At 40.2% G+C, this 15,185-nt stretch overlaps 2 protein-coding genes across 2 annotated transcripts; both read right to left on the bottom strand.

Moving 5' to 3' along the window:
* Positions 1 to 372: 372 nt before the first annotated feature.
* LOC308281827 (interferon-induced very large GTPase 1-like) lies at positions 373 to 3,657 on the bottom strand. The gene has a single exon (XM_080722149.1). The coding sequence runs from the start codon at positions 3,554 to 3,556 to the stop codon at positions 626 to 628; it is 2,931 nt and encodes a 976-aa protein (XP_080578275.1). The 5' UTR covers positions 3,557 to 3,657; the 3' UTR covers positions 373 to 625.
* A 1,152-nt stretch (positions 3,658 to 4,809) lies between these two features.
* On the bottom strand, positions 4,810 to 9,162 carry LOC308282187 (uncharacterized protein; the record flags this gene model as incomplete). The annotated part of the gene is made up of 10 exons (XM_080722532.1): positions 9,102 to 9,162; positions 8,606 to 8,704; positions 7,741 to 7,848; positions 7,292 to 7,393; positions 7,099 to 7,191; positions 6,351 to 6,624; positions 5,975 to 6,008; positions 5,580 to 5,843; positions 5,175 to 5,444; positions 4,810 to 4,820 (listed from the first exon to the last, which is right to left on the bottom strand). Exons 1-10 carry the CDS (start codon positions 9,149 to 9,151, stop codon positions 4,810 to 4,812), a joined length of 1,305 nt encoding a protein of 434 aa, XP_080578658.1. The 5' UTR covers positions 9,152 to 9,162.
* Between the last annotated feature and the right edge of the window lie 6,023 nt (positions 9,163 to 15,185).

The following is a 15,185-nucleotide window of genomic DNA, read 5'->3' as shown; positions in this document are numbered from 1 at the left end:
TACATTACTGACGTGATGTGATTATGTCAATCCTACTTGTCCTGCAAAAACACCTTTCTTTAATGTAGAAAACATTCGTATCTTCTTCTTCCTCGTTGTATTGTTGTACTATTTAATGAAAATAAGGAGCATTATTGTGAGGAAAAAACTGGTGTGTTTTCCCTTTTAAAATTGTGTAAATCGCGCATTTTTAAACACATTTCCTTAACGGTTATCACTTATGTAACCGATAAACTTTTGCTCCCTACCACCCCCCCCCCCCCCCCCCCCCGGTCGCCGTCATCGAAGCTTCGAAGTTCGAAAGAAAGCTTCGATTAAGCTTCGATTATGAAAAAAGTAATCGAAGGTCAGCCCTAATAATATTACCTTTCACAGTTCACAAATTCATAGGACTGGCTTTAACTACTTAAAACCCTATTCTTCATTGACCGGGCACCCCTGCAGGTTTGTACTTGGCCCCCTCCTTTTACCCTCTACACCAAATATCTACACTAAATCGCATGAGCATGTACAATAGATCTGCTATTTTTGCTGAATGTTAGCCTGCGTTGTGACATGCCCAGTATAGGGACGCTAGGGTAAGGGTTCACGCGATTAAACTGGATAATCGTGACTATTAGCACAGCTACTTTGTCATGGATGTTTTCTTTAAGCTAGTCAGTGCGTCACTGTAGGTTAAGCCTTTCCAGCTGTCAGGGATTTTAGCTGGAAGTGCACCACAGTCCTTGGCTATTTTGTCATTGAATGTGAGCATCACATACTTCCAGTAGTCTGAGGCCTCCATGTTGGAACCTGTAGTTAAATTCCATTTGTGGTAGTGCGTATGGGAGTCCTTGCTTGACCTACTACTTCTGCTTGTAAGGCTGCCAGTTGATGCTTTTAGTCCAGGGAAGGAGCATATTTCTATGACTAATAACATCTTTGAGTCTCTGGTGCCATTGAGACCTTGAGGACGGTGAGCTGAGGAAAAGTGTTCAGTGTGATCTTTCTCTCCAGCTTCACACAGTGCTTTGCAGAAGGGACATTGTTCTCTGCATCCAAGCAGTCGGTTTAATAGCTGAGTTCTGAATAGTAGATGTCTAAGTCTCTTTCCGATATCTAGCCTCTTGTCAAACTCAGTGGACAGCAATTTCTCCATTTCAATCACATTTTCTGTGATAGAGTCAGCCAACTGATCTTTGTATTCTATGTCAAGAATCATGATGGAATCGAGAGCATTCTCAGGGAAGTGAAGCTTCTCCCCAAGTTCTTTGCAAAGAGACTGAAAGAAGGATTTTACATCCCTGACAGTGTTTGGTGATTGTCTGACTTTTGAAATGGCAGTTGTGATCATTTTGACTATCTCAGTGAGATGTTTCTTTTCAAACATGTTGAGGCAGGGCAGCTTTCCACCAAGTTGATCCACAAGCCAGGTCTTTAAGAACCTCTCATAGTTGTGTATGTATTGCTTGTATTTCTTGTAGTCCTGTTTCTGGAGAAGCTGCTTTAAAATAGAGTACTGGAGTGCTCCTTGTTGGCTCAAATACTCTGACCCTGCATCAATCAATATATCCTCTACAATATCTGGAGCAGTTCTCTTGGTCACATAATCTATTACAGCTGGCTGTAAACACAGCTTGGCAAAGTCTCTTGCTTTCTTCTGGCACTGGTCTCGGCCATGGAACCTGTCCAAGAAATCTTCAAAGTAATTCTTCTTCCATTTCTGAAGCAACAACTGTGGGTTGTTTTTAGCAACAAAATCATCGTGCATCTTCTGAAACTCAGTGGCTGCAATGCCACAGATGTACAGTTTGAGACCTATCGCTGTTTCTTCATTTAGTTCCGGTTTCTTGTGTTGCCTAATTGATTCATCTATTATTTTCAACAAGTCTTGGAAATGGGTTTCAGAGTAATCACCTTCCTCTTCCACAGTCTCTGTTATGAAGGCATTACACTCATTGATGATCCCATCACAAAGGTCTTGCTGTTTTTTCCTGTGATAGTCCGAATCTCCATGCTTCACCAGACCACCAGTCTTCTTCCACCAGCCACCAGATTCTACAGCAAATCTCTTTCTGGCACATGTTTCCAAAGTCATTTCATCTACCCTATAGTTGATGTTATGCTGTCTGGATACATTTTCCTTCAATGTGGCAGAAATCTCCTCTGGAATATCTCGTCTTGAGGGACCTTGGAAGTTGATCTCACCATCAACTACAGCTTTATTCCATACATCCTCAAACTCTTGTTTTAGAGTTTGATCAGACAAACTAGACCTTTTTTTGCTGCAAAGATTTAGCAAACACAGGATCTTCTTTTCAAGCAAATGTGCCTTTAAACTTTTGATGTCTACCCTACTCTCAATTGGCTGGCTTTCCAATACTTGTAATTTGTTAGTCACTTTGCTTTCATTGTCCTGTCTGATCTGATCCTGAAAATCTGTTAAATCATCACTACTCTGGCATTTCTGGATGTCTAGAATCAATTTCTTCTTAAATTCATAGACAGCTTCACTATATCCAATACTAACTGGAGCCATGGGTGGAAGTCCACACCAGAGCCCTGGTATATAACTGCAGCTGGTGTCTAAGTCAAAATCCATCACATCTGTGAACTTGGTGATGGTGTCATTGTGTTCCATTTTGGCAGCTGCCACAGTCATTTCATCCAACTGTTCCAGTAACCTTTTCCTTTCTCTTATGTTGGTATCTGGAGCTATAAGTGCATTCTGATGCACAAAATGGCATTTTGGTTTCTTCACCACTTTTTTCATCCCAAGAAAATTGCGAACCACAATCTGCAACATGTCCTTCATCTCTGAAAAGGCCTCCATCGTCATGTTGATAACTGTGATGTCACTGAGTCCCACCACCAATGTTGCCAGTTCATTGTCATGTTCATGACTCTCGTTTTGTTCAGCCAGCTCTGGGGCCTTTAGTCCCTCTGTGTCAATGATCAGGACAAAGTCACATTTCAGCTCCTCTCTGAGTTCTTTGTTGACTTTGATCAGCTGCATGAAGGCACCTCGTGTGCATCTTCCACTGCTTACAGCAAACTGAGCACCAAACATGGTATTAAGGAGAGTGGATTTCCCTGTGCCTTGGACCCCTAACACTGTAACTACCTTGATCTTGCTGTTTGACTTCGTTTGAGAATGTAGACATGTAAGTACATCTGTTATCCACTTGAGCGGGATGTCTGAAGCATCTCCATTCATAAGTTCAATTGGGTGACCTTCCAACACCATGTCCGCATATATTAGAGGAAGTCTCTTGATTTGCGTCTCTTGAGGACAGTTTTGGAACTGTTCAGACTTGTAGAACTCATATAGCTGGCCCAGTTCACGGAGAAAATGCTCAAGCCCTAGCGAGCAATCTGATATTTTTTTATCCAAATGTGCAATCGCCGTCTTTTCTTCTGGAGACTTCTGGCAAAGGTCTTTGTATTGTGTTCTCAAATCCAACAGGTACTGTCGAGATAAGTTGTCTAGGCTGATTCTCATCCATTTCAGGAAATAGGATCGTTCTATGTTGGAGCCTAATATCGCACTGAGGAAGCATTCCATGGTGGCTGTCATTTTGAAACGTTTCAGTTTCTTCCTCAGTTCCTCTTCCCTTGTTTTTAGAGAGCTTATATCTTGGTATCCAGCTTGGCGTTGTTCTTTATCTATAAGGGAGAGCTCCCTCATGATTCTTTGTAACGGTAGATGTTCCTCTTTGAAATTCAGTGTGTCTTTTGTAATTTTCCTGGTGATTTCACCTGCCAGGCTTTTGGCTTTCCTACACACTTCACTGTCCTCATCTACCAGTATTCCATGGTGACGAGCAACATCAGCCATGCCTTCGATTGTCACAACATTTTGACTGCTATATGAGATGCTATTAACAGATTTAAGCACAGTTTTCACAAAGTCATTATCATGTTGCTGTTTCTTGACAATCATTTTTATGTTATCAAATCTGTGGGATGCACTTCTGTTTTGAAAAGCAGGTTTCTGCCCATCTACCACCAGAAATAACTGTGCTTTTGTGTTTTTGCCTTTGAGGACACTGACAGAGGCCTCATAATCATCACTGAAAATGTAAACCGCAGCTGATGTCTTACAGAGAAAGGAAAACTGTTGGTCAAAGGACCTAATGTCTCCCCTTAGGTTTGCCACAGCCACAGGTTTATCAAAGACGTCTATGGTTTTGTTCCCACACGGGAGAAACCAGCTGATTTCAACTAGACCGTCTGATATCTTTCGGGAGGCATCATCACAATCCATGTCACGATGGACAAATGCATTGTTAAGCATCTTGTTCAAAATCTGATACTTGCCTAAGCTGTCCTTTCCTAGACTGACGAAGGAAACTAATGGGATTTTAGATGCCACAATACTTTCCTCAACAAATGACTCAGAAGATGTGCAGGGTTTGAACTTCTTAACAAGTTCTCGCATTGGCCAAAGCATTAGCGTAGTTTCTTTTGTATCACAGTTTGGCAGTAGGAGAGGAACAGCAAATTGACACATTGCCATTTTCTGGACCATCTCCTGCTGCAGAGCACTATCTGAGCACAGAAACAGTGCAGTTGTGAGATCCAGTGGGTTGATAGCATTGGCTTTGTTGCTCTCTGATTCCATTGTGTCACCACTGTCTAAGTCAAAAATGTATTTGTCTTCATCTGATGTTACACACCTAACACTCCTAGCATCTACATTTGCTATCATAAGTTTCTTTAAAAATGCTCCTGGAAGTGATTGCATTGAATCAAGAGGCTCATCTGATGTTGTATTATGGCAAATCTCAAGAGCACCACATAATGTCAACTTATCTTCATAGTGTTCATTCAGTCCTGCGCTGGATAACACCCCCATAAGACAGGATCCTGTGAAATAAGAAATTGCATTGCATTTAATATGTACTGTTTTGATTACACAATTATTCAAAAACTGCAGTTTTACGGCTATTCATTTAACTGCTTTTTAATTGCCAATTTTCCGAAATTCAGCTTTATGCAATACTGTCTGTGGGTTAGTACCTTTCAAAATGTAAAATGAGTCAGCCTAGTATCTTCTGAATAAGACATAGCCTGTCATGTTGGATTCTGCAAGTCTGTGAACTCTCAATCAACACTTCAATGCTAACCTGTAACACATTCCGAACACGGTCCCAGAATTTATAATATACAATAATATAATGCAGAGCTCTTACTTGTGCTTATGGTTTTGGTCACAGGTTCACTCTGTTCCCCATCTGGCAGCACAGTTGAGACACTGATATTGTATTCAGTGTCAGGTTCTAGCTCAGAGAGTGTTCTGCTACAGCTTTCGGTGTATATGATCTTGGGCTCTGCATCAGGGATTCCATAGGAAATGACAAAATGCTGTTGGATTTGGTCCATTCTGGGAGCCTTGGTCCATCTCAGGGTTACAGAGTTTGAATTCAGATGGTCAACAATCAAGTCGTTTGGGCGTGGGATTACTGAATAGAAAAACAGAACAAAAAATTTGATGTTAAAATGGATGTGGGAAGTTAGATCAGCCCCACCTGGTAACCTGTAAATCCTGTAAAAGAGCTGTTCAACATATTCAAGTGGTTTGAATTTCCTTGGCTTACCAGTAAAGTATGACCCTATCGTCCAGGGGCTTTTGCAGTTGTCCCGTTCTGTGGCCACAGCAAAGTCATATTTTCTTCCCAGTTTAAGTTCACTGATTTCAACTTTGCACACTTTGACTTTCAGGAACTTCTCTTTTTCATCATCACACCTCCAGACTACTCTGTACTGCTTAGGTCCATCCAGTCCCTCAGGAGGTACCCAGCTAAGATTCACACTGCCCGTTTTCAGTGGTAGGATCTTGATCTCAGCAGGAGGGGGCAGCACTATAGAAGGAATTAAGGTATAAGGAAAAACAACATAATTATCATTAACAGACATTGTTTAAAGTTGATCAGTTGTGTAACATTTTTTTTATCTAGGCCTAAAATGTGAGTAAGAAAATATATAGGCCTACCTACTGTACCATCATGTTGCTCTCCACATAAAGGCTTTGGTAAAGTAAAGAGAACAGGAGCAATTATTAATATTGATAATAAAGACAGTGTGTGTGTGTGTGTGTGTGTGTGGGGGTGTGTGTGTGTGTGTGTGTGTGTGTGTGTGTGTGTGTGTGTGTGTGTGTGTGTGTGTGTGTGTGTGTGTGTGTGTGTGTGTGTGTGTGTGTGTGTGTGTGTGTGTGTGTGTGTGTGTGCGTGCGCGCGCGCGCTTGCGTGCGTGCGTGCGTGCGTGCGTGTGTGTGTGTGTGTGTGTGCAGTGTGTGTGTATTTATGTACCGGTATATCAACTACATTTTAGAGTTCTGAGTGTCACATTTCATTTCCTTTATTTTTTACCTGGATGGAAACCAAGTCATGTCCCCTGTGAGTTGTTTCTGAGCAATGACTGCAGATCTCTATCCGGTCAGTCTTGCAGTAGTACTGTAGATTCTTGTGGAAATGTCGACAGCGTTTGTCATCCACATCTCTTACATCCTGCAGTTTGTGTCTCTTCAGAGCTGGATTGCTGTAGTGTGGTTTTACATCAATCTCACAGTAGGAGAGATTGCAGGTCAGACAGATCTTCACAGCTTCGTGATCTGAGCATACATCACAGGTCACTTCTTTAGTCCTGTGAATCAGGGGCGTCACAAGGGGGGAGTGGGACTGAGTTACTAGGGCCCAAGGTGGGGGGGCCTTAATTATTTTATGCTTTAACTATTGAAAAATAGCAGATATAAAAGCTCACAGCTCGGCACCGAGTGAAAATGTGCACAAATCTTTGAATACATGTATTTTTTAAGCAATTCTGTAACTCAAGCTTCTGGGGGGTCCCTGGAACTAAATATTTTGAGATGGGGGTCTGTGGCCAAATGCATATAATTTTAGGGGTCCTTTACATTAAAAACATTGAGCACCACTGACATAGAAACTTAGGTTTTTCAAAAAACCTTAGAAGGTTTTGAAATATTCAAAGACTTGCACACATTTTCAAGATTTTTCAAAAATAGCAGATATACAAGCTCGCAGCGCGGCACTCAGTGCCGTGCTGGCAATGTGTTATGTTAGAAATGCGATGTTCAACAAAAAAACTATAAATGCTCACCCTTCATTTTGTGTGAATGGGCTCACTGTGGAAAATTCCGATCGATCAGATTGTATTGAATGGACAGAAGACACAGATGCAGTCCCTCTTCTTCTATTTAAGACACAACACACACATAATGTATTTTATTGTGTACTGTATATAGTAAATACACGTGCAGAGAGAGAGATAATCTTTTTTCTCAGTGTCTCACCCATGTTGTAGTGGGTCTTCCCTGAAAAGTGGGGGATGATTAATCGATTGACTAGTCTTCATTGATTCATAATCAGGGATTGGTTGTCTTTCCTCATTTGACCTGCAAATTCATTTTCAAAATATTAATTCATTTTCAGAATCATTTCCTGACAAAATCATAATAAACTTGCAATTTTATAAAACCTGTATAAAGTTTTCTACATAAAAATAAATAAATACACATAACATAATTTGAGTGTAATCCAAAGCCTTCGTCTTGAAGCTAACTTGTAATTGCTGGATTTGGATGTGCACTCTTTCAATTTGAAGCATGCAGTCGTGTAAGTGTAATCTAGGCCTTATGTAACTGTACAATACCTGTCACTAATCAGTAATTACAGTAGATGTAAGTACTGACTTACAGTATGCACAATGCTTGATTAAACTCTATGTTTGAAAGTGTCTCACCTCTCATCTGACGAAGGCTGTGATTTGAAATGAAGAGGCGTGTCAATTGATTGAGCATCATTGAATGACGATGAATGTGTTGACAACTTGCTCCCCACTGCACTCAACCTGCAAGTCAACATTTTCCAATGGGTCAGTATAAACACACACACAAACACACACACAAACGCGCACGCACACACACAACACATATATTATATATACACATATTATCACACACACTCACGCAGGCAGGCAGGCAGGCAGGCACACACGCACGCACACACGCACGCACGCACGCACGCACACACACACACACACACACACACACACACACACACACACACACGCACACCTCACATACTCCTCAATGAAAAACGCCTAATAGTCTACTTAAGACTGAGTCACTTGTAATCAATAATTGATCTACAAGCTAAAAACTGGTTGCAATGCAATGCCATGTTAACTTGAAAATCAAGTCTTCGAACAAAATTATAGTATTTCGAAAATAAAAAAAAACATCATGGAATAATAAAAGCTCCAGAGACCAGATATGGGGAAAATAAATAACAATAAGAAAAGAATAGAGTCCGCAACACTGGTATATCCTACTCAGCTCTGTTTTATTGCTTCAACGTTGAAGCAATAAAACAGAGCTGAGTAGGATATACCAGTGTTGCAGACTCTAATTCTTCTCTTGTATTGCCTTTTGTCCAGCACCTGGGCTAGAGTGGATTTGTGCATGCACTTGCACTATCACCCCTGAAAAATAACAATAAAACAGCATTCTCCATATCAACTGTAAACTGTAATTGTGACCAATAATGTGATTAAATAGAAGGAAGTCTTTGTTACTTCCTTTTTTAAACTTCAGCATAAGTTATACCTTTCCTGCTGAGGGTGTGTTTCCTCTGTGAAAAGAGCATCACTCTGCATAGTAGGGACAAGCTCTGAGGACATGGAGCATTGGCTCTCCTGGAATACCCTGCAAGCCATGCATAGAGAGAAAGGTCTCATACTTGCTATTACTTGAATCCCATATTGTCATTGTCGGGCAGAAACCTTGTATCTATAAGTTTCAAATGTGTATGTTTTTTTAGATTAAAGCCCTGCTTCATCATATACAAGAGAGTGTTGCACAAAGGTAGTGAAACTAGCAGATCTACAAGCACACAATGCCTGGCAAAAAAAGTCACTAACTCTAACTGTATTAACAGGAAGGAACCAGAGGAAAAAACAGTTAAATCATCCAGTGTGACCTCTTGGCATGTACCGTCATTTTTAGGGACAGAAGGCCAAACTGACGGCCCGGGGCCTTCATAGCCTCCATGAAAGTCCTGCCCTGCAACGTTGACTTGCCCTGCCACTCAGAAAAGACATACCCTGGAGAACTGACGATGTCCTCAGTTTGATGTACATGACCTTCCTCCATTTTGATTTCCCTTGAAGGATTCTGCCCTCAACCAGCTTCTTGCTCTTGGACAATCATTCACTGCATGTTTAGATCTGGAACCCTGCACAACCAAAACAAGATAACAAGTTTATAAAATGTAGTATAAACTTGTAACATGCACATGATGCACACACGCACACTATTACACACCCATGGATGCATGCAAACACACACACATGCAGGGACGGATTAAGACTCAAGGAGGCCCCTGACTCTGTTATGATAAATTCTGGTTGTTGCCAAACTATTTGGGAGGAGAGCTTACATTCCTGTGCCTGGCTGGAGCCTACCCCTGACCGTTTCCATGGTTACCTCTCTATCCATGATGGAAAACATACTCAGAAAGACAAATACTTTGGTCCAAATAAAAGTTCTGAATAATAATGCTTACTTGAATAAAAGTTAAAATAATAATAATAATAATAATAATGGTTTACTTGAGTAAAAGTACAAAAGTAATTGTCATTGGCATTAAAATACATTTCAAGTAACTAAAGTTAAAGTACAAATTAAAATAGCGGAATATAATTGTAGTGTAGTAAAAGGTACAATATTTGCCTCTGGGATGTAGTGGAAGTAGAAGTATTAAAATAATGAAATGCTCAAGTAAAATAAAAGCACCTCATAATTGTAACTTTTCAGTACTTGATAAATGTACTTAGTTACTTTCCACCACTGCTAACCTTTATCCTCCCTCGCTGCATCTACAGTATCATGCAGGATAACATTCCTGCAGACTGTTAGTGCCTTGTACCAAACTCCCTTTATCATAATAATATAGTATTTATGATAAAGGGTATTGTAGTATAGTATTGTGCACTTGGTTTTAATAAATATGCCTACTTTGCTATTTTACTCGTTATTTGTCTCACCCAAGTTTGTGCACGTCAGAGATACAGGATTTTCCACCACAAAGCATCCCATATCTGTCTCGAGAATCTTAATGCATTTTTTAAATTAAAATAAAAACATAAATAAATGCATTCACACTTCACAGGCTATGCCTTTCCAAAACAAACAAAACAGACTTAATGGGGGGATTTGTCTTTTTTCAGTTGTGTAACCCCACAGTCACCTTCCTGCGGCTGCGACCCCGATCCTGACCAATAGTTTGAGAACATCTGACATACAGTATTTAGGCAACTTGATATTTATTACATGTAAGAAATAACAAAAAATAAGTCAGCTGTTAATATGACATTAGTCCTGTTAGTCAGACGGCTAGGAGGTGATTTCTAAAATAAAGTCAAAATATTGCAGTCAGAATACTCACGTATATTTGGAGCTCAAGTCAGAAAACATAATTGTGTTATCCGTGGCAAAGTTTCCCTGCTACTGGCTCCATGGCGGTTCCAACAAGTCTGTGAGTTATAGGATGCAGAGCTCCTTGCTTTTCCCTGAATTCAAGTAGAGGCTCTTCCTTTCAGGCACCGCCTTTAGGAACAAGCTTCCTGCTATTGTCAGGCAGGCAAACAGTGTCAAATCATGTAACATTTAATATTTATCTAAACTACAGACATAGCACAAAGCATAGTTTATTTATTTTTTAAAGATTTGTTTTTTGGGCTTTTATTGGATAGGACAGTAGACTGACAGGAAATGGGGGGAGAGACAGGGAGTGACATGCAGCAAAGGTCGTCCAGATCGGGAATCGAACCGGCAACACCGTCAGACTCAGGCATCAATGCCTATGTGGTATGCGCCTGGACCAGTAGGCCAGCAGGCGCCCAGCATTGTTTATTTATACATTATTTTTTTTATTTTTTTGTCTTTTGTTTTTGCTTTCAAATGACAAATGAGATTGTTTGTTCAACTCTCAACAACTTACATACTGTATAAACCATACACAAATGCAACTTGTTTGAATGGCATTCACACTCTAAAGTGTTCAGTTGGTTGAGAAAGATAACGTCGAGAAGTGTTGAGAAAAGAAGGAAAATGGCAGTATAATTTCAGTATAATGATAATGATCACATTGATGACATTCAGACAGGGATCTCGGTAAAAGGGACACAGGCAGACAGATACAGAGATCTCCATATGTAATTTACAATTTAGGCATTTAGCAGACCTGCTTTATCCAGAGTGACAGAAAGCAAGGTAAACACATTCATCAAATGCAGAGAGACAGTGTGCCTCAGTAATCTAGGATCATAGGTAAACCAAGAACCTAGCTTCAGTCTAAAACAATATATCAAACAATAATCTGTATTGAAGCTATATGTAGAAACGATAGATATGGGTATAGGTATAGGTATAGGTATAGCCATAGGTATATCTGTCTGTCTGCCTGTGACCTGTGTCACTTTTCTCAACCGCCGGGATTTGGATTTGCATATTTATCGTTCTGTTATTATGGAGAACCACTGATCTAATCGACAAAACGTCACACTGAGCACCACATTCCCTTGAGTCTTTTCCTATGCATCAAATCTGAAGTCAATCAGTCAATGGCTTAGCAATAGCAAGTAAATTCACTCAAATTAGAAGTTTAGGTTGCGGACATGGTGCTGTATGGCAGATTCATCTGATTCCAGGCTATAGCTGTGTCATTGTTTACTCAAGAAGAGCACAGATATTCAAAACATTTACGAAATGGACCCCTTTACGCATTTTCAACCTATCTTCATATAATTGGTCCTCTGTACCGCTCATTATAAGAAGCTCGGCCGCCCGGCCGAGCGTCTAGTCAGGGGCCGACCAACTCGGGAACGATATAAATAGGGAATGAATTCTCCACCCTTTAATGCAAACCACACGCAGACTCACAGAGACTTCTCGCATTTATTGTAAGATATGGAGCCAGCTCTGTCTACACGCTCGCTCTGTTAGAGGATAGGACTATGAACTGACAGTTCAGAAACCTGCCTTCCATCAGAAGGCATTTTGGTCATTTGGCCATGGTCTTTTTTTAATGAATGCAAAAACAATGGCTTCTAATTCAGCATAGGCCTACACACTTTCCAGGAAGAAAAAGGCTGTAGTTCCTATTAGCTTGGAATCCCCATCGATGATGTCATTGATAGGCACTTACTGTAGGCAGGTTTCTCTCCATATCCAATCAATGAGACACAGAGTGAGTAGACGGAAATCGAGCCATCTTATAATGAGCATTCGGAAAGGCCAATTATATGAAGAGATATGTTTGTAAATGGGTGAAACATTCCTTTAAATACAACAGTACTCAAGTGAACAGGGACGTGCAGAGAATGTTAGAGAGGCAGGGGCTGACATTTCTAAAAGGGCCTTTGGTGGAATTATTGAAAATAGCAGACCTCCAAGGTCACAACGCGCTGCGGCTATTTTCGGTGCTTTATACCACACTGTGGCGTAAACTGCATGGATTTCAACAAAGAAAGGGCAATTCTTTCAACATAAGATGCTGTGTTCAAGTTCAGGAGAGTTTGGACAAGGCAATTCTCTTGAATGCTGCCTTCAGGTATGGCATGGAAAGGGGCATTTGCATTTCTATCACCATGGTAAAAACTGCAGAGGGCACTTTTTACAGACGGATATGATGTCTATGTGTGCACGTGCCTGCAAGTGAAAGTACTTTGTTTTGTCCACCACTGCATCCTGGACTGGGGGAAGCAGGTCCATAACAGGAACATGCTGTGGGCGGGGGCTTCCTGATCTTCCTGATCATGAGGGAGGGCAGGTTGCCGAGCAGATGACCTGTTGCAGACCATGAAATACAACAGTCATAATAACTAATAACAGACAGCGATGTCCTGGTTGCTTAATTTGTTGGATCCATTAAGTGATCAAAACTCAACTTACTATTCGATTAATATGTTGTATAATAAAGGTGATTAGGCCAAATCTTAGTGAAATTATATTCAACCAGTCCAGACATACTCAGTCTGAGCAGATATATAACACTCACGAATCATGTCATTTTGGGCAAAAACAAGCTTTCGGTTGCAAATCTCCTGCATAGCTTTGCCCTATGTTCTCAAATACATAGATACTGGATTAGGATCTTTGAGACACTCTCTGATGTTTTGGATATACCCAAATCAACCCTGATCGGACACTAATTATTCTGGGAATATCAGACCCCATTTCTAATTTGACAAGATCACAACAACAACTCCTTTTATACGGTCTGACAACAAAGAAACAAATCTTAACTCATTGGAAAAAAGAGGAAGCTCCCGCATTCAAACATTGGCTTAACAAAATGACTAGTACATCACCTTGAGAGAATAAGGTACTCTTTACAAATGAAAGAAGCACAATTTGGCTGCCCCGCCCTGGTTCGTTATCTGAGTAGAAGGACCTAAAGATTAGGACAACAATAATATTTGAAACCGGTGCACATAAATGGTTTTCTTATTTCCATGGCACGCCTCAGTTTGATATTTTGTTGTAGGCCTACGCTATATGTCAGAGTAGTATGGGTGGGACGGAATGAAGGGGTTATTTTCTATTTTATTTTATTTGCTTTTTTATGTCTTTGTTTTATTGATTTCCTTTCCTTTTTAAAATGTTTTTGTTGTAACAGAAAATGAAAAATGTGACATTGTATGAATTGCATAACTTTCTATAATCTGTCTGCAATAAAAACATATTTTGACAAAAAAAAAACTCTCTTGGGGATTCATTCAGCCATAAAACTAATAGATTTGGACTTTTAAAGATATCGTTAAGTCTATAAATGTGGCTGTCTTATACAGTAAAATGAAGTCTGTCCTCGGCTCTTAAATTACCTGAGCCTGAATGACTCCCAAGCCAGGGCTGTATTTTGATTGTCTTAAGTACCAGCTCTTATGCCTTAACTTAAAGGTCTGTCCACACTGTCGGAAAGGTCAGACTTTCCAACGTGCAGCTTTAGGAACTCTAATTCAGGGTAATGCCTTTCAGCAGACGCGAGTGACGTCAGTTGTAGTTGAACCGGACCTTTCCAACGAAAAGTTTGGTGGTCGGAGACAGTATGGACAGGCCTTTGCCCCAATCTGAATAGAAATGTAGTTAAAGTAAGGGTGGGATAGTTTCCTTCAGGAGCTGAAAGTGGAAATCCTCACAATACTACAAATCACTGACTGTATTCGGAAAAAAATAAGGACATACATGCAGAATGAAGTGGATATGGCAAGGCTCTGACAGCCTAGGTATCGCATGTCCAGACTGGGATAGGAAGAGAAAGGGAGTTGCAGCCCATAGCTGAGAGAGGGAGCCAGGGAAGAGAGGAGTGGACGGTGCGGTGAGTTTGAGGGGGCCAAACATAAATAAATAAATTAAGACTACAATGGAGCTTGGTCTGATTGGGCTATAATGTTTCAAATGTAACCCTCAAAAATGTAATCAAGACATTTTGAGGCAGACAAAAAACATCGGTCAGCAGATATTAGGAGCGGTGATCATTTTTTGGCAGCTAGAAAAATGCTGTTTCATGGCTTATATGTATTTCAACAGTTAGCTTACACTGGACTGAACAATAACTCTAAGGAATGGAATAATCTAAAAATATTTCTTATTATTTGGCCCTTGTAATCAGCAGCTATGACTAATTTTCTAATTTATTAGAGGGTTGCATGGGGAAAAGTACAGTTTCATGACAGTAGGACTACAAATCACTGGTACAAGGTCAACTAAAAGGAGATCCTAGTAAGCTTTTCGACTTATTTACACATGAGCCACTTTATGTATCTCATATAACATTGAAAGACAGACCTGATAGAACAGTATTGTGTGTTATTATGTTATTTACAATTAAATAGAATATTTACAATAGACATCTTTGTACAATTTAACCAGTAGGATATTGACCATTACCTCTATGGTATTGACACTGACACTGACAGCAGGTAGGCCTACTCAGTTGAAAGTCATTCAATGTTATGTTATGAGTTAAAAAAGGAAGTTGAGTGCTTACTTGAGTTTATCCTTTTAGTTTACCTTGTAACCGGCTACAAGTGAACTGTACTGTCATGAAACTGTACCTTTTCCCATGCAATCTAACTTCTAATAAATTCTTCAATCAATCAATCAATCAATCAATCAATCAATT

This window comes from Nannobrachium achirus (genome assembly GCF_963921795.1).
Source record: "Nannobrachium achirus genome assembly, chromosome: 3".
Taxonomy (NCBI): domain Eukaryota; kingdom Metazoa; phylum Chordata; class Actinopteri; order Myctophiformes; family Myctophidae; genus Nannobrachium; species Nannobrachium achirus.
The sequence above is the reverse complement of the archived record's forward strand: the minus strand, read 5'-3'. Positions and strand labels throughout refer to the sequence as shown.